At 44.0% G+C, this 19,818-nt stretch overlaps 1 protein-coding gene and 1 long non-coding RNA gene across 3 annotated transcripts; one reads left to right on the top strand and one right to left on the bottom strand.

The window, feature by feature from the left end:
* Window positions 1–2,937: 2,937 nt before the first annotated feature.
* Window positions 2,938–6,596, bottom strand: LOC129383505 (uncharacterized). The gene is made up of 2 exons (XR_008611402.2): window positions 6,470–6,596; window positions 2,938–3,064 (listed from the first exon to the last, which is right to left on the bottom strand). It is a non-coding gene; the product is annotated as an uncharacterized lncRNA (long non-coding RNA).
* A 464-nt stretch (window positions 6,597–7,060) lies between these two features.
* On the top strand, window positions 7,061–19,818 carry LOC129383499 (methylmalonyl-CoA mutase, mitochondrial-like). Of its 2 annotated transcripts, XR_011895139.1 has the most exons (4): window positions 7,061–8,714; window positions 8,779–11,035; window positions 12,375–12,430; window positions 18,813–19,818. XR_011895139.1 is itself a non-coding variant. In XM_072288696.1 (2 exons), exon 2 carries the CDS (start codon window positions 12,680–12,682, stop codon window positions 14,990–14,992), a length of 2,313 nt encoding a protein of 770 aa, XP_072144797.1. In that variant the 5' UTR covers window positions 10,904–11,035; window positions 12,375–12,679; the 3' UTR covers window positions 14,993–15,028. The 2 variants fall into 2 exon arrangements, 1 of the variants encoding a protein (XP_072144797.1); XM_072288696.1 differs by lacking the exons at window positions 7,061–8,714; window positions 18,813–19,818 and having other exon boundaries at window positions 10,904–11,035; window positions 12,375–15,028.

Raw genomic sequence — 19,818 nt, 5'->3', positions numbered from 1 at the left:
CTTTAATATAATATACAGTGCTGTGGTATCATATCTAGAAACTTCAAAACATGCATCTGATTATATGTAGTCAAAAGTTCGGCGGAATACCGTCTGGTCAGGTAAAAGCACTGTTAGAAAATGAAGCAGGTCACTGACCAAGGTCAAAATAAAAATGAAATTGTTAAAATTTTATTTTTATTTTGACCTTGGTCTGTGACCTACATCAACTATATGCACTATGAGAGCATTGCCTGTGAACAATGTGACATACAAAAGCAGGCAATTGAGCTAAATGGCTGAAACACTGGCTTTTGCCTTCTTGTGCCTTTTTGCTCTCCTGTGTGTCTTGCTCAGCTCGTGTTATGGGTCACGACCAAATGGCCCAAATCTACACAGGCTTTCACAGCCTTTAAACCATTCATTTACTATGCTTTACTTTAGGAGACATATGTCTGTGTGTTAATTGTGATGTGCTGTGTATAAAACATGCATGGAGACTACATGTGCACATACATTTCACCCTGTCATCATCTGAACTCTTTGCTTTTTGTTCCCTTTCTCCACCATCACACATGTGGAATAGCAGGACAGAGGCAAAGCTTCTAATGCCAACTTCCATGCCTTTCTGATATTGAAAATTTATTCTCCCTGTACTTTCCAAACAAATTTTCTTTGTCACTGGTTGTTGTATACTAATCTTGTCTGTTTGGATTCTTCCATCTAATCATTTATGTACATTCTTTACTGGGCAATTTTCATGGTTGTTACACTTATTGTCTTGTCTGTGCGATAGCTTGATGTGAAACAACTTTCCTACTGTTGTTCCATTTCAGCAGGTATTTCTTTTTCACTTGTGCCCAGTGGCGTAGCAACAGGGGGGGCCGGGGGGCCGTGGGCCCCGGGTGCAAGGGGCCAGTGAGGGGGGGGGGTGTCATATACGTCTGAAGACACCCCTCTTTCCGCCGGCTACACCCGGGGAGGGGGGTGACAGAAGACCTATGGGCCCCGGGTGCCAGACGACCTAGCTACGCCACTGCTTGTGCCTAAATTTTCAACTCTCTGTAGCAATATTTTTCCTTTATGAGCAAATGGCCTTGTAATCAAGAATGGTTTTGGTGCCTGTACGATAGGAGTAATCTCTTCATTGAAGTACAGTAACCTCAGCACACTTAAGTGTGAATTCACCTATTAACATCAATGCCTAAGCAACGAGATCATATGTCGGCAGTCACTCTGCAAGCTGCCACCGGTTGAAAAGTTTGTTCATCTTGTTCACGTGGCACTGTTGGCACATATGTCAACAGCAGAGTATGTGCCTAACCTACAGTACCTATTCATGAACCATTCATAACAATGGCAATGACATAACATTTAAGAAAGTATTTTAGGGAAATCACATTGCAGACACTTACAAAAACTTATTTTGTGTTGCACTTCTCTTTGGTAGTTTTAACTCTGCATGTATGTTTAATTGTTTGATCACAAACCATGTGCTATATATGATCAACGTGCAAGTTACTTATCAAGCATAAGTCCAATGATAACAATGGGCGTGTGCATTCCCCTGCCCCCCTTGAAGTTTCTGAGTTGTTATACAGTGCACATATGCTCTTCATTTTCAAACAATAAATTAGTACGTAAAACCAGTAAATTTAATGTCAACTTATGGGTTTCTCTAAAGTGCAGACACTTCTTAATGGAATAGCACATGATTTTCATTGGCTTCTTTAATTTTCTTATGTACATCCTCCCTCATTCCAGAGCCACTGAATATGTGCCACTTCGACACAAGGAGCATACAAGCCTTAAATGCATTTTTACATATGCTTCAAACTTCTTTCTCCTTACACCTGTCCTCCCGGAATGAACATCAAACATTGCCTTCACCCTCACATCCACGTCTCACATTGTGGATCTGCATGAACTGCTGCTTGCATTTCTATGTATCGTGTGAACGCTGGGGTGCATAAACATTGCATGCTGCACATTAAAACGAACACAGTCATATGCATTGAATTAAGTAATATAGCGCTAAAGTGCCTTCGTTACATATTTTTCACTTCATATATATTCCGATAGGTGCATCGAGTCTGCATAGTTTACACGTCTCTCTTCACACAAAATTTAACTGACACATTTTAAGAAACCTTTACTTAGTTCATCCAGCAAATTCAAAGGCAGGAACATAAAAGAGGCACAGGACTAGCTTTTTTATACTGTCTTTCTTGTTACTACAGTCAATTAACCGAAATGAAGGAAAATGAAATCACTGCAATGATTCTATTTTATTACAACATTATTAAAGCTGTAGCGACAGAAAATTGTCTATTTGTATAATGAGTTGTTATTCAGGTGGCCCCCTTCCACCGCCAAGTTAGATTTTTTTTAGCAATTAAAGAAAGGTCCCTCAGCATCTGCACTTTTTATTTGCTACTGAGAATCTTGTGAGGAGTATACACTTGCTACCAAATTGGGCCCCAAGGGTGTTGGTCTTTCCTTAGAGCAAATGTAAAAGCAAAGAAAAATAGCAGCTTTTTGCTAGCCAGAAGCAGGCACTTTAAGCACCTGGAGTTTCTTACTAAATTCAACATCTCTGTTGGGACTGGCTATAAAGAGCTTGTAGAAATGTATACCCATGTGAAAGATCTGTACTTCTAAGCCATTGAGGGCAAGTAGTCACTACTGAAGAAAATGTTGTTCCATACAACAATTTCCAATTTATAAGTTCTACCAATGCTGCATCAAGGTGTTTGCTATTCTGCCTTGCACCTCAGTTTTACTGTACATATACATTTTACCATGTCACCCGTAGGAAGGGTTTAATGCTGTTCATGAGTGCTCTCACAAGCATTCACCATCACAGACAATTTCCCATAGAAGTGGTTTTGCCATAGAAAACAACGAGGCACAAGAATCATAGTAATTGATGCTGATCAGTAATTAGACAACCAAGAATGTGGGCAGGAACACTTTATTTTCAGCACAGATGTTCTTGTTGATGAAGAACTGCTACTTGACTGTGGAAATCTGCACTTCGACGTACACCGCTGGGCTTCATCACACCATGCCGAGTGCAAGTATCCTGTACCAGAAAGTCAAACCATGTTTCATCTGTGAAAACAAAATGAGTTTGAAACAGGTAAAACACATCCAAGAACAAATCCAACAGATCAGAATTACCTTTGAGTGCATATAGTATGAGTGCACTGTGCCATGGAAACATATAGTTTCCATGGCACAGTGAAGAAACCTTGATCCTCCCACTGTTCTTGTGCGAGAAAAGATTAAAGTGCAGGTGTTCTGTCCCATTTGGTGTATTTTTCACCTTTTCATAAACAAAAAAGATGTTGTTTTAACTTGCCCAACTGTCTTTACGTCTCCATTTCTCTGTTCGCACACCATGATAACTGCAGTTAAACGCTGTAGTAATGCTTAGCTTGAATTAACACCAGCTACATGCACTGTACTGTTGAACATGGCAGTGCAAGTTAGATTGATTCACAGCACATTCATGTGCTATATACATTTGATCTTCGATTGTAGGCGAGATAAATAAAAGGAAGGTATGTAAATAAGAATGTTCCCTGATGAGCTATGCAGAAGTGCTCTCGCATTTAGACAGAAGCTGAGTGCAACTGCAGTGAACAAGAAGATAACTTATACAGCATTTAAAATCAAGGATCTAAATATGCTATAGATCTTTCTGAATTCATGGTAGAAAATCTAGGTGTTAAAGGTGACACACATTTAAGCAGGTCTCTGCTCGGAATGGTAATGCTATGTGTCGCCTAGTTTTATTAAATATGCCCTACCACTGGTCTCCCGAGCTGAGGCTGCTGACCAGTTGCAAATGCAAATCACTCAATTATGTCTAGGGCACACTTAAGCAAAACGCAGAAAAAAATGACTGTGCCACTGAGAATGTACTAGAGGCTCCAACAAAGCAGCTGATGGCTTCCATGGACTGGAGCAAGAGAAGTGTGTCTTGCACAGATTGTGGTTACTCATGGATGCTATTTAAAACGTTTTATATATTTCAGTTAGTTCTTGGATTCAGGCAAAAAATATGAATGTATTCTGCATCCTTTTCACCGTTAAATACTCGCACCCAGGTTACCACAGGTCTGTTTTTCGGCATCAGATTTCTTCTCAGAAAACTACCCCTCTAAAAAAAACCTTCACACATACATAACCCCAACCTCTCTTCAGGAGAGCCATTACACTGGTCTCTGAATATAACAAGTCTACTAATTACATAGCGACTCCTTTCTATGTATGTTATGTATGTCTGCACCTTACAAAGTACAGAAACATTTAATAATGACAGTATGACAGGTACACAACAAAGCAAAAGGATGAAACATCACGCATGCTGCCATCAATGTTCATGTCTCCATTTTAACGTGGATGTTCTTAGCAGTGAATATGTCTTTATTCTATTGAGTGTCATATCACAAAAGCGAATGGCAAGGGTCTTTGCATTCTAAACTGACAAATGTGCTGTAGTATGTTTCAACACAATACACAATGTGCTTTGCAGTGAAGCATACTAACAGTGGCAAAGGTGAACCTGTCACTAGGGTTTCGGCTAACTACGGCGGGCGTGTCCTGCAGCGAGGCATCTTCTGTATTGCGGTACAGCGTACTAATAGTGACAACAGCTAACCTGGCATTTATGTATGGCTTTAGCCAACAAAAGTTGTCGAAACGTCATCCTGCCGCGAAAATCTGCTTTGTTGAGACTAGAAAATTCGGTTAATAATAATACTTTATTGATGGCTTGAGAATAATACAGTGCAGGAATCGGGCCTGGCAGACAGCGACAGAGACATCAGTAACACGTTATTAGTTTGTAGACAACAGTGAAGAAAAAAAAAAAAAAACACATGACAGGCTTCCGGTCATGCATGCAGGGTTCGTCGCTGACTGAAACCCTACATACCCAATTCGCGTAAACCCTTCCAATTATCAGCGTGCTTCACTGCAACACACAAATATGTTACGGTGGTAACAGTGGTCGAAGATGCTGGTGCAAATGTTTCGACAGGGGAGCTTGCCTTCATTCCCAATGGGGGAGAATTAGCTGGTAAGACCTTTGCCAAGTGACGTACCGACGAGCGTATGGTAGTGGCTGGCAGAGAGGCAGGAGTCTAAAAAGCGTTTTAAAATTCGGTTTCGTAAGGTTAGCTTCGCCGCAGTACAAATATGTTGAGCGGTTAGACATACAGAATGTTTTGAGGTGAATCATAGCAAGGCTGCCTGGCCTTTGATGCAAAGCAGCTTCAGAGGCATGCTGATATCATGGCTAGTTATGCAGTTCCCCGCATGCGAGTGAGTTCCCTGCTATCGGCGGTTTCCCAGTGACATACAAAATGACATTGGTTGACTGTGTTGTAAATGGGCGACGGCACTATATGCTGATGCAAAACCGTCGTTTCGCTTTCGAAAACTGCGCTCGGCTAAAGAGAACACCTTGACTCGCATATGACCAAAGCAGTTGAACAGGAAACTACGAAATAACGTAGCTATTATGGAAGAAATCAACAGTTCAGAAAACAAATGGCCGTGTAAACATTAACTGGCTTACGAGGTCGACAAACCAACGGTTCAAAGCATCACAGCCACGTCCGAAATAGCGTTGAAGGCCGGCCAGTACACTTAGGCGCCTCGGCGCGCGTAATGTAACAGGAGACGGCAGGTGCACGCGTACATCATTAAGGAACACATATTATATATGTCGGTGAGAGCGGTCACTCTTCAGTTCTGACATGCTTCACCGCTGAACACTAGTCTACTGCGGCGAAGCTGACTTCAGGACGCTGATTTCTTCAACTTCTCTAGCGAGGCAGGTCCGTTTATCACGCTTGGCATCGTTTGACCACATCTTCTGCATTAATTTCGTTTGCTATTTTTAGTTTTCTTATAATAGCGACCCTGTATAACGCAGTAGCAGAGCTGGTGCCGTGGCGTTAGGAAAGGTAAGCGTGTACGCAGCAGGCACGGCGGCATTGGCTCTTGTTGGGAAACTTCGAAAGACGCTCTTCCGCGCGGCGATGCCATTTGTATTATTAAAAGAATGCAGGTGATGATTAAATGAGCCGCAGCAAAGCTGTAAAAAAGCAGTAGTAATGCTGTTCTAAGATCCTCTCGCTCGAGCGAGATGGTCTTAGAAAAAAAGCGCGATGTAACACGATCTGACGGAACAGCTCGTCATGTCAGTGTTTTCTTACGTCCTCGTTCTTTCGCGCATCCTCCCCTGAACCAGACTACTGAATGGTTCTGCGCACGCACTGACTATCCTGACGGAGGCAATACCACTCACATAGCAGCTCTATAAGATGCCACGGCCCATTCCACATGCCGGCTGCAATTTGACGCGGCCAGGAGGCAAAATATGCGCGCAAGATACTTAACGGTAACGCATCAAACAACTCACAGCCCCACGCTTTTATTCCACGCATATAGCTTGGAAAGATGAATTACTCACGCTGTAAGTGGGCACGGAATACGGACCGCTTCGCAGCGCAACCGGTCCCGTGAGACAGACGCCATGGAAATGAACGGATGTGACATCATGGGTTATAGCGGACGTGACGTCATGGGTGAACGTAGACATTTCGGGCACCGGCTTTCGTTTGCTGTGCCCCGGGCACAGCAGACACGGCCGTAAGTAAACGAATGTATCTCCTTGTTGAGAATATCACGCGAGTAGGCAGCTCTTGTGGGGCATCACAATCGTTTGAGAAGCGTCACAGTAGAGCATTTTTCTACATGCGGAGCGGCGTTTTTATTTGCAGGTTTCCCTTCAGTAGGAAATTGCTGGACAGGCGGACCAGCGCACCGGAATTGTACTGGCGAAGCCACAAGCAACTCAAAGAATCCGTTTAATTGTTGCACTTTGAACAATCATGCTTCTACAAAGGCCACAGCAGAAAAACAGCCTGATGCCGAGTATTTCTGTGCCACGAAGTAATCAAGAGGCGAGTGCCTAATGCGGACGAAATCGAGTGCATCGAGACTTAGAACGACAGAAAACTGAGCTAGTTGGTAAGGATTCATTATGCAAAACAGAGGTGAGGCGTGCAGACAGGACACAAGAGTAGAGAAGTGGGCGGCGCTCGTGTTGCATGTTTGCTTGTAAATACTCTATTCTTGTGTCCTGTCTGCACGCCTCACCTTCGTTTTGCATAACGAGTGTATCAACCCACATATTAATAGCGTAGGCGTTTTATTAACTGTGCAATATTTTCAACACTTCCTTGCATGCCATTACATGTGGAATATCTTTTTTGGTCACAAATTTGTGCAGCGAATCTATTTGCATGATCGACTTCGGGCCTGTATATAGGTCCGTTCACTTGCACTTGATGCTGAGTCTTTTACATGTATCCATAAACTGCAGATATGCAAATCAGATCCCTGCGAGCATTTTCAAAATTCAGTTATTTTAGACAACAGGCACGTATGCAATACTGACATAATCTCAAATACCACTAAGCAGCTGGGACACATTTTTGTTGACCATACTCGCAGGTAAAATAAGTAGGTTATGTGGACAGCTCCAGCTCATTTTCCTTAAATCAGTGTGTACAAGGGGTATGCAAAAATAATTTTTTTCTCGCGCACCGATTCTTTTGCTGTATAAGCAAGAGAACCCACCACGTTAGTGTAACGTATCTTGTACATCACACTAATAAGTGCTTTAATTTACCAAGTGAGATGAGTTACTTTTATGGATCATTCAGTTATATCACACTGCAAGCTGCATTCATCAATCTTCAATTGGATTTCGCATGAAACATGTTTCCCTTTTATGCAGATATGCAATGGCAAGCCCTTCCGTGTGTTCCAAAGGTAAAATTTAAGCTCGAAATTAAAGAAGACATTTCTAGTCATAACCAAGCAAAAATGGTGAATTCAGAGTATCAGAAGCCCAAGGTACAGAAATTATGAGATGTGTCGAATGATTTTAAGGAAAGAATGGTATTTGAAGATGCAAGATTCTTTAGTGGAAATCAAGCAAGTCAGTATAGGTAGAATACTCTGAGAAATTATGCGAGTAATGAGATAGCACACAATGGGTCAGGAAATGCGTTGTTTTTCTGAAAAACTAAAGCTGATGACTGTCATATCATGAGTCACTTTAGCATCATGAGACTGCTGTTTGATAAATTCAGAAACAAACCAAAAAGCAAGCCACGCAAAAATAAAAAAAAAAACTATTTAATGATGCTCTCTCCACACTGGGATAAATAATAAGAAACGGATCACGTCTAATGTAGACATATCAGACACCTTGTGAAACACTAAAGGAAAAGTTCAGTTTCGAGCTATGGCACTTGCCACATAGATGTGGGGGGCCTTGCACCAATAGTAATAGTTACCACTGCATCTAGAAATTTAAAGCATTCATGCAGACAAGGATGATTCTTTATATTTTTGGCTACCGCTTCAAATGCCTCCACTAAGTGTTACAATGCTGCACGCAGCCATACTAAGGATCTCACAGCAACACTTGCAGGTAAACAGCAAAAGTGCTGGTGTATTCTGGACACTGTCTTTGAAAACTTTTAGGCAAGAACAGTGCAAGAAACAGACATAAGAACTGCATTTATTTCTATAATTCCCCATTTGAATGGCCTTTTCTTTTTCCTTCGACAATGCCTTCGCCTAGCCACAGCAGCTCCCTCATACAGACTCCACAAGCCAAGAGGCCGTGGAGGCAAATGCAGGTAAGAGGCAATAAGCAATAGCACTGGTATCGACATTCATCTAATTTCTTTTTCTTTCGTTTAGACAGGCAGCACACCTCGAACAGCCACCTTGACTGCGGGTGTGTCACCCTAGTCGCCAAGGAAACATTTGAGGGAAAGCGACAGGCAATGTGAACAGCCACTTCTCCATGTAAACGATACTCTTTCTTTCGGATGACTCCTACGTTCGCCACGCCAGCACACTTGTGCACAAAGATGCCGCGGAGGCACGTGCAGGTCAGAGGCAAGAAGCAGTGGCACTAATGTCGACATTCGCCCAATTTCTTTTTCTTACACTGAGGCAGCCAGTACACCTCGAACAGCCACCTTAACTGCGGGTGTGTTAGTAGATTCCTGTTGTACATATGCTCATAATAAACTTGAGTAAACTTGAAGGCAAATGGGACATTGATGCATTGTTTTTTTGAACATTTATTGTACACATACAATATATGTTATACTTTGCAGTGCTACAGAGCGTATTTTGAAGCTTCCCCCTATATTTTGCACCTTTAATTACGTATGTGTTGTGTGGCCCTCAATTCAGTTCATGTTGTAGCAGATGTTTTGTCTGTGTATCGCACATTGGCTTAAGCTCGTGATATCCACATACTTCTCTCACATATACAAAATAAAGTTCTATGTAGTCCTCAGTGTTACAACAAAAAATGAAAGTAAACAATCCGATCGTGGAATTGTGTTTATTACAGTCATTCCTATGACAGTTACTGACAAGTTGACAACTTGAACTGGTCAATCCGTCCATAGCCTCCTCTATTTTTCAAAAATAAAGGAGGCTATGATCCATCATGGCAAGGAATTGTATGTATACATAAAAAAAAGGGGGGGGGGGTATGTGTGTGTGTTTGTAGTGGGGGGTATAACAGGATTAGGGCGGTACGAAAAAAAATGTACCAACACCATCCTCTAGACCCATTCCGTTAAGGTACCGTAACAAAGCGCATTAATATGATGAAGTTCATACAACCAACTCTGATATTACTACACACGCCAGGCGACGCGAGCTACATTTGCCATGACGCATTCGCGACTGCACCGGATGCCCTCCATATTATTCTCATTAATCGTGCTAACTGCACCGAGGCAAAAGAAAGATCATGGGCGCAGGTGCCTTTAAAGTATCTCGACCTTGCGAGGCACTGCTGCGCGTGCGAGGGGAGCTGTCCGTGCGAACACTCCCTGGCACACACCTGCCTCGGCGGCCCCAACCTACGTACCGTTCTGCTTCGAGCTTTGATCCCCCCACTGTCCCTTGGGTGCCCTGGAGTTCCTGTGCCGCCTGCTTTATTATAATCTCAGGTGCTCTCCTGAGACTTCCGTTTGTCGGTTACATGTGCCCTACAGCTGGATCAGTACTTATAACAATTAAAAAAACCCGATCTATCGTCGCGACGATAGATCGCGAAAGCGGCTTTTGCTACATACCGCGCCCGTGCGAAGAGAATTACGGAACGCCAACGAGGAATCTGACGACAGCTTCGAGCTCGTAACCTCGTCGAGTGACACTCCTGCAACAGGCGTGACCGCTGAAAACCGCATACCGCCGGAAACTTCAACAGGATCATCCCTAGTTTGCATAACTGCCACCTGTACGGCCAACATGGACCACACCCACACCGTCCCGCAACATAGAATAAAGAACCAACTTATAAAGCCCAAACACACGGCTGCACGCACACATCACGACACTACCAGCAAGACGCCATGCTGCTACGCTGCTACTGTTGCCGGATTAAAACTGACTACTGTCACCAAGTCTAGCAAGCGTCTCAGGAGCTGGCAACCTCGGCGCGTAGCAACATGGCGGCGCTCTTGCGGTTCCCGATTTCAATGCATGGGCCCTATGGGTAGCTTGTCCTCTAGAGTCAGTATAGTAACTCTATGTCACGTAGCCCTGCCTCCAAGATTTTAGCAGCGTCTGTTTTTGATCTCGGAGGCAGGACCCGCGGTCTCTCGTCAAGCCATTGGTCGAGCGCGCGCCAGCTTAGTAATCGTCACTTCCTCCGCAACAGGAAGTGGGTTGGCTGCGAGCGCCGTCTCTCCGGGACTACCCTGAACTACGGGAACCTCCGCCCCAATGGGAAGACTAGCGACGCAGCAGGCATCTAGTAAAGGAGGCATTGGCTGAACAGATCGCCGAAGCAGACGAGAGCGAACAGGTTATAATTAGCGCCACTCTGCTCCCACGTTCTGACCCTAGCGGAAAAAGGGGCGAACTATACTAGGCGTGCGGGAGCAGGGAGATATGTGCAGGTCTGGAGTTGTAGCTATGGTTGTAGGCACGACCTACTGAACTCCAGACCTGTACAGATCTCCCTCCTCCAGCACGCCTGGTCTAGTTCCCCCCTTTCGCCGCTAGGGAAAGAACGTACGAGCAGAGTGGCGCTAGTTATAACCTGTTCGCTGTCGTCTGCTTCAGCGATCTGTTCAGCGCTTGTCTTGCGATTTCGGCAGGCACAAAGCGCTTGTATTGACGGTAAATGAATAAATTCACAAATAAACAAAAGAAAACATATGTGCGAATGCTTTGCGTTTGAATAGTGAAACTAGAAGAGGAGGAGCGGTGCAAGAAATGTAAACAACGAGGATAGGTGGCAGCTGCAGTGCTAGATCGACGGCATAAATTTCCCTTTTCTAGCCTCCGTAAGAGAATGGAAAAATTGTTTAAAAAGATTCATAGGATAATCTAGCTTTTTTTTGTTGATTACAGATAGCCTAATGTCGTAGATGACGTTAGGATTTACCGCTGTGTTCCGTAGTGAAAGGCAGATGACCTGATAAAAGTATAGTAAAAGTATTCACGACTAAGTACTCCGCCCGATATGTGCAATAGGCGGATCGATTCTGTTTCAAGGGAAGGTGAGCATATATTGTTTTTAATGTCGTTGGATGTCTAGCTCAGTAGAAAGCTTGCAAAAAATTAAGCGATCCCAGTGCTTTAAAACGTGCTGCACTGCAGGCCTTAAATCGTGTCAAGGAACTCTTTTCAAACTGTAAAGCTAGCTTTTCTGCGTGGTACGGCGGCAGCATAACGGTGGTGCTTAAGATACGTACGCAGTGAAGCTGTGTGTGTAATTCACTTCTTGAACTCACGACCCATTCACGGACAACTTTTAAGAGTTAAAATGAGTGGTAATCGTTCTGTCGTCGGACATTACGGTGGTTTCAAGTTTCTAAAGAGCGCAGAAGCGAATTTTACAACGTGTACAATGAAACTGTTGTGTACGTTGCGAACTCTATACACAATGTGATTTATAATAATCTGCTTGAAAAAGGCAATAGGAGCGGCTATTTAACGCTATTTTAGAAAGCAGTGGGCTACACGCTCCGACATGTTTCACGTTCGGGCAGTCAGCTTTTGGAGCCAAGTGACCAATCAAAGCCTTGTGACATCACTGTCACTGTGTTAGCAAAAATCATCAACTAGACAAGCAGTTCGTCACAACACAACAGCTGCCGTACTAGTTACAACGCCGCACAGCCGCCCACCGCGTAGCAGACGAACAGGTTATAAAAGCGCCACCTACGGCCGTCGGTTGAACGAAAGTGGGCGCAAGCTGCTCCCATAGAAACCGAATATCTGTGCAGGTCTGGAGTTCCAGTAGGTCGTGGTTGTAGGTCGTGCTCGTCCCCACCGCTGCTTTGACACGTTACGCCATCTGCTCGAAAAAAGCGTAAGCATATATATATAAAAAAAAAAAAACGGGACCGACGGAACTCAACACATTGTTACGCAGCGTAGTGAGACAGCTGTTCTGTGGTGATTCTGGGTAGCTTGAGAGCGTAGTTTATGCGTAGTACAGTTAAGCACTTGCCCGGGGGTTCAGTCACTGTGGTTCTTCGTTTCATTTCTGAGTTCCCGTGTGCCATGGAGGACACTCAGCGAGGTGTCTGCGCATAGAACGCAGCCAAAATTGTCAAGCATGTTGAGGGCATCCCAGAGTTGGCGTAATCTCATCTACAGGAGCACTTATGTCCAGTGCTCGTGGGACTCCACTAGCGCTGCAGCAAGTTCTGCTGCAGGCGCTGCCGCTCCTGCGGCGTCCCCGTCTACAGCAGCAGCTACAGCGTCGACCGGCGTGGATTTCAAGTTTCCCCCAGAATGGGCGAAACGTGCCACAAAACAGCTGAAAGGAAAGCCCCCCGAGAGTCTCGCGTGGCATACGGCGGAAGGCATCACCGTGAAGCCGCTTTACACAAGCGAAGACATCAAGGGACTGCCCGAGGATTACCCTGGCATGTTCCCCTTCACGAGAGGCCCTTACCCGACCATGTACGCAGGTCGGCCGTGGACGATTCGTCAGTATGCTGGTTTCAGTACGGTTGAAGAGAGCAATAAATTCTACAAGGACAACATAAAGGCCGGCGTGCAGGGCCTGTCGGTCGCCTTCGACTTGGCGACACACTGTGGGTACGACTCTGACAACCCGCGAGTCAAGGGAGATGTCGGTATGGCCGGTGTGGCAGTGGATTCCGTTGAAGACATGAAGGCGCTCTTTGACGGCATACCCCTGGAGAAAATATCGGTGTCCATGACAATGAATGGTGCTGTCATTCCTGTGCTATCAATGTTCATTGTAGCTGGAGAAGAACAAGGTGTCGAAGTTGGACAACTTTCTGGAACCATACAAAACGACATCCTCAAGGAGTTCATGGTACGGAACACCTACATTTATCCCCCTGACCCATCAATGCGCATTATCGGCGACATCTTTGCGTTTGTCTCGAAAAACATGCCAAAATACAATTCCATTTCCATCTCAGGCTACCACATACAAGAAGCAGGAGCAAACAACGTTCTGGAACTAGCCTTCACAATTGCTGATGGACTCGAATACTGCAGGACGGGGTTGAAGGCTGGCATGACCATCGATGACTTTGCACCCAGGCTGTCATTCTTTTGGGGCATTGGCATGAAATTTTACATGGAGATCGCAAAAATGAGAGCTGCACGCAGGTTGTGGGCTACACTGATCAAGAAAAATTTCAACCCGAAGAATGAAAACTCACTGAAGCTGCGCACTCATTCTCAGACTTCGGGCTGGTCACTTACGGAGCAAGATCCTTACAACAACATTGTCCGCACCACGATTGAAGCCATGGCATCTGTTTTTGGTGGTACACAATCCCTCCACACTAATGCTTTCGATGAGGCCCTTGCACTACCATCCAGATTTAGTGCGAGGATTGCCAGAAATACTCAAATCATTCTGCAGGAAGAAAGTGGAATACCACATGTGATAGACCCTTGGGGTGGTTCATATCTCATGGAGGCGCTCACTTCTCAGGTGTATGATGAAGCTCTTAAAATAATCACTGAGGTTGAAGAAATGGGAGGCATGGCAAAGGCTGTGGCATCGGGCATGCCCAAACTGCGCATAGAGGAATGTGCAGCCAGAAAACAGGCCCTGATTGACAGTGGTAAAGAAGTAATTGTAGGTGTAAACAAATATCGTCTTGAGAAGGAGGACCCCATTGACGTCTTGATGGTGGACAACACAAAAGTGAGAAATTCGCAGATTGCCAAGCTCGAACAAATCCGCAAGACCCGGGACAATGAGAAAACCCAAGCAGCTCTAGATGCCATCACGGAATCTGCAAAGACTGGAGAAGGCAACCTGTTAGCATTGGCCATTGATGCAGCTAGACTAAGAGCTACAGTCGGTGAAATCTCTTATGCCATGGAAAAGGTGTTTGGTCGCCATGTCGCATCTGATAGAATGGTGTCCGGTGCCTACAAGTCTACATTTGGAGAGGATGAGGAAATTTCGAATGTGATAGCCAAAGTAGATGCTTTCCAGGAGCGCGAAGGACGACGGCCACGTATTCTCGTTGCCAAGATGGGACAAGATGGCCACGATAGAGGTGCCAAAGTCATTGCTACAGGATTTGCTGACATGGGCTTTGATGTTGATATCGGCCCACTGTTCCAGACGCCTGAAGAAGTCGCACAGCAGGCAATCGATGCTGATGTACACGTTGTTGGTGTGAGCAGCTTAGCTGCTGGCCACAAGACCCTTGTGCCAGAGCTGGTAAAAGCTCTGAAAAAGATGAATAGGCCAGACATACACATTGTTGTTGGCGGTGTCATTCCACCGCAGGATTATGATTTCCTGTATAAGGCTGGTGCTGCTGCAATCTTCGGTCCTGGTACACGCATACCAGTGTGTGCGGAACAAGTGCTTGAACTCATATCAGGAAAGAAAAATGAAGAGAAAGGAAAGCAGCAAGCATGATCACCATATTAACAAATAAATTGCACTCCAGTTAAAGTTTGCCTCTTTTTTTTATGCTATTTGCATGCTGAAAAGGTCAAAATTTATTTTAGCCTCCTAATGTCCCAAAGAAGAAACTATTTGCACTTCACACCATTTGCAAACTCATGTTGTAATTTGTCAGCTTGTTGCAATATACTGAAACGGGTGTTGAGTTTAAGAATGCCTTAGGCATATGTGCATTTTCTCACTATATGAGCCCTTTTGAATTGGGAGGCAAACAGCCTCACACCTTACAAGAACCTGCAAAGCAGTTCTACAGAGACGACCGCAATCTATGTACCTGAAAGGATACAGCCACATGAGCTTTGGAGCATTCAGGTCTATTGGAAATCTCGTGTGCTATGCATTGCTTTCGAAGGGAGATCTGGTGACACAGGTTTTTGTTGGATGGCTACCACAACCTCGGAACTTGTCTTTTTCTGGCTTGAGCATTGCTTTCTGACTCGGCCTCTCATTATTGGCAGGTTGGGAAACCGCGAGAACCAGCTAGAAGAGGCTAAAATAAAAGGGCTTGATGTTAATAATGAAAGAGACGTTGCAATGGTAAAGAATGTGCTTGCACTGTTCCAAGTCGATTTGCTCGCAAATTTACTAGCTGGAACTACTAGCTACTACTAGCTGGAAACAAGCAAATTGCTAGTTACTAACTAGCTGGAAACAAGTAACATGCCTCACTAGGGACAACTGACAAAGCTGGTTTCATGCCATGTGACAAACTGCAATATGAATGTAATACTCTGAGTGGCACGCATACAAATATTAAAAGGTTTTGTAGGGTGCACGCTTGTGAAAATAATTATGAAATCAATGACCTTGAAGCTTAACACGATGAACTCATTCACATACGTGCATGTCTAGTGTGGCATATTACCACTTCATTTAGTTTCATTAAATATTAAACATAGCGAGCCTTGTTACATTGCATACTGTGTTTGTTCAGTTTTCTATGTGAATTGGCATCATCAAACTGTATACTTTGGTTCCACTTAGTAAAAGCAATGTTGGCCATGTTTCAGTTGTATTTCCCTTGGTGACACTTTGGCATGTTGTTTGTTGTTTAATTTCTTTATTTTTTACAATGTGTGACTGAAAGGGTCAGAAAGGGTGATGGGTTAAACCTTCCAAGCTCTCTTAAGGAAATGCTCTTTATGCATGCAATAAGTCTCATGCGAAGCACATAAAAAGAACCAGCCCCCTAACCTTGGACGGGCCCTACCATAGGATCATAGGCCAGGCACAAAGCACTGGACTATGATGGGGGCAACGAATATTTAAGCTTTAGGACACAGTTGCTTTTAAGTACCACATACATCCTCTCCCAATATGACATAATCGTATGAATAAGGCAACTGCGCATCACTTTGCACAATGGCTCTCATATATGCAAAGGTCACAGTTATTGCAGTATAAAAACGTGTTGCGCTTGTGAGCTATGAAATGTACCGCAGCTGTCACACATGAATGTTTAGCAAATAAGTACAGTGCAAACATATACTCACCTTGTTTGTGCATAGTTTCTCAGCCATTTGACAGAAACTGTCCTTGTATAGCCTGGCTAGCCTGACTCCCTGTAAGATTTGTGCCTTGACATCATGGACACAATTTACATATTTAGCAGCAACGTTTCACTAGTTTTTTCTTCTTTTATATGCAGCAATATTTGCTGTGTCAAAAACTGAAAAAGCTAACCCTTGGTTTTATTTTTGTTTATGCCACGAAATCTGAATTCCAAATACTCTCAGACATGTTTACAACAAAACACTTGGGACTTACAAAGTTCTTTGTACATCATACCGTTAGTGTTAGAGCAGGCTAAGCACTTTCAGCAAAATATTAACCTTTATTTAGCATAAATTCAAGATACATACTTTTAGTGAAAGAAATCACTAATTTTCTTCTGCATACTAACAAAATCTCACAGAATGTGCAACTGCAGCCGAGTTTATGATATAGAGGTTCACGACACACTCAGTGGTGAAACCCAGGAGCGACAAGGTACAGCTGCAGAGTATGGCATGCCACTGTTGATTTCCCTGTCAAAATTCTTCTCATGTGTGCACTGTTGCTTTCTTCAACCTTCACTACCTTCCTGTTCTTGATAGCTTCTACAATGTTGATAGCAAGTTCTGAGCAGGTCGGTGGTGGGAGCGGATACCTTAGCTGCTACCACGTGTGTGATGGGTAAATATTGGACAAAAAATTATCACATAATTAGGTCCTATAGACACTTAGGGAGAGGATGATCGAAGGACTTTTCAGAGGGTGTGTACGTGACACATTGGCAGATCTGTCGTGGTCTGCAAGCATTGACCACTCGTAGGGCGCATTATTCAATGCTGTTGTGTGGTTTCTGTGCTTCTCAGCAGAAAGTAGTGCAGCGACGGTGGTGTGGCAGTGTGGCTTGCGGCTTCTGTGAGGTCTGGCGACAAAGAATCTGTGTTGTGCAACTGGTGTTTCTGGAGAACCAGGTGGTACGGATCATGATCAAAATATTGAAGTGGTGTTGCACCTTGGCAACAGAGTTTCCGAAGCAGTGCTGTGGAGTTGCCATGTCTGCCCTTTGCATATAACTGTTTGATGTTGAGAGATATGCTGCAAGCCGCCAGTGACATAAATATGCCTGAGTCGACCGTGCTCTGTTCAATGCTAAATGTGTGGTACTATAGCTGTGCTTCATCAAACGAGTGGTGCAGCCATGCAGCAGTGGTGGTTGAACAGGCAAGCAGCTTTGGACCTCAGTTTGCATGTTCACAGACATGCTCTGTTTTGGATTGATTGTCGGGTATATGAAGTTTACGATCCTAACACACCGCTTATTCTTGTTCTTCCTTGCTGGTTGATGTGTAAGAAACAAGATATGTATGTATAATTTGAGTTTGTGTGTTCTAAATTGTTTTGTAATATGAGTGTTCTACCAGTATTAATACAAAACGAGCACTAACGTAAATACGTAAACAAATTTTTTTGTATGTCTCCTATGACTTCCTACTATGTTTTGGTTGTTGCTGCCTCAAAACATGGCTCGCACCAACGAGGGGGATTGGCTACACTGCATAGATTGGAACTTACACTCAACAACATACCAAAAGGGTTAAAGGCAAACATTTAGATGGAATCATTTGGCAATGAACTCAAAACACAGATTTGAAAAGTACCTACACATCAACTAAATAAATAAAAATAATATTAAACTGAAAAAATGATAAAATAACATGTCCAACGGTTGGTACCCTAGCAGCGTAACCTTCGGATGCTTCAATGAACTTGTGCAGAACACTAACAATTGAACCATGGCTTGTGACTAATTGACAGGCACCAAAAGACAAAATGTTTGGTGCTGTAAGTGCTAAACTTAGTTTACTGGTACAAAATATGAGGAACATTTTGTGGAGGGAGGAGAAGCGGCGGCAAAAAAGAAAGAAATGGTCAATAGTTTCTGGTTCATTACAAAAAGAGCAGAGGTTAGTTGTGGATAAACCAGATCTATGAACATAAAAATTTAGGCAGGGAACTCTACAGCAGAAACTTGCTAACATCACCTCGCATTGGCGTGAAGGGCATTCGCTCGTGTTTCATCGAAATTTTAGATGTCGAAAATCATCTGCAGGAAGTATGGATGGTTCATTACTAGTCAACAATGAAAGGTGTTTGAATCTAGCTCCTGATATAAAAGAGAAATCAGGAACACTTAAGACCGGACCATTTAATGATGACGATCGATGCGAGCGAGTCAGCTGATTCGTCTATTTATTTAACCTTGTGATCTTTGTTGTTGCAGCCGGCACTCCCTATAGGCTCTGTACAGTTAAGCTTGCGGCTACTCTGTCACCATCTGCCGCAGCAATGCGACAGCACTGGGAAGGTGGCTCTGCGGCCCAGCCGGTTCGAGACGTATTACCTCATGCGCCCTGCACTTCGTGTTGGCCATGGTTTGGGCCATTTTGCTTTGTTAATTAGCCCTCCAACTTTTTCCTGATATGTCTTGCGAAAGTGCAATGGCATGCGCCTCATGGGCAAGCGGCGAAATTATGGAGGTGCGAAAAAGAACAAGTGGAACTGGCAATACTGCTGCGTGAGAGACTCATAGCCACGAAGGCCAGCTCGGGATAAATTGGTACATGCTTCCTGGCAGGCCTTACGAACCAGAATGGGAGGGGAGTTAAGTAATATTTTGTCATCATATTTGGGAGAAGGGTTTGTTTTGTAAATCATGCTACACGTGCACATTTTGCACTTTTGCGATGCCAGCAGTCATGGCCAGGTCAGCTGCTCAACATTTAAAAGACATTTGCCACAACTGTGCTGATTTGACGACTGCTTAATGTGGCCTTAGCATTTGGTATGATCAGGATAACACTGACATGTGTGCAGTGACATAGTAACGGGTGGGGTGGAGGGGTGCCAGGTGGGGGGGTGTCATATATGTGTGACACCTTGCTAATTTCCCCTCTTTCTGCTGGCTTGATCGGGTGTAAATCATAAAGAATGCTCTGGTAACCAGCAGCCCGAGCTCATGTACCTGATGTGTAGTGCTACATAATTCTCGGCTGCAGCTTTATCAACAACGTATGTGATAATTGCACGAATGTGCGTGCTAAAAAATTTAATTCGCCAAGTGGCCGCTAAACTACTCACCTTAATGGAACATTTCATGGGCAATGTGCTCGTGCAATGCGCTCATGTCTCACCATGGTTTGTGTGTCGTCAGTATGTACAGAGTGTTCCATTTATCAGTTTTGTATCAGTTTCACTGTGTTGAATAAAAACACTGTTTCCGAGTCATA

This window comes from Dermacentor andersoni, chromosome 6 (genome assembly GCF_023375885.2).
Source record: "Dermacentor andersoni chromosome 6, qqDerAnde1_hic_scaffold, whole genome shotgun sequence".
Classification (NCBI taxonomy): Eukaryota; Metazoa; Arthropoda; class Arachnida; order Ixodida; family Ixodidae; genus Dermacentor; species Dermacentor andersoni.
Note: the sequence above shows the minus strand (reverse complement) of the source record. Positions and strands in the feature narration are given on the sequence as shown.

What these genes read in the sequence shown, in the direction of transcription:
- LOC129383499 (XM_072288696.1), top strand. Translation starts at nt 12,680, where the DNA reads ATGTTGAGGGCATCCCAGAGTTGGCGTAATCTCATCTACAGGAGCACT.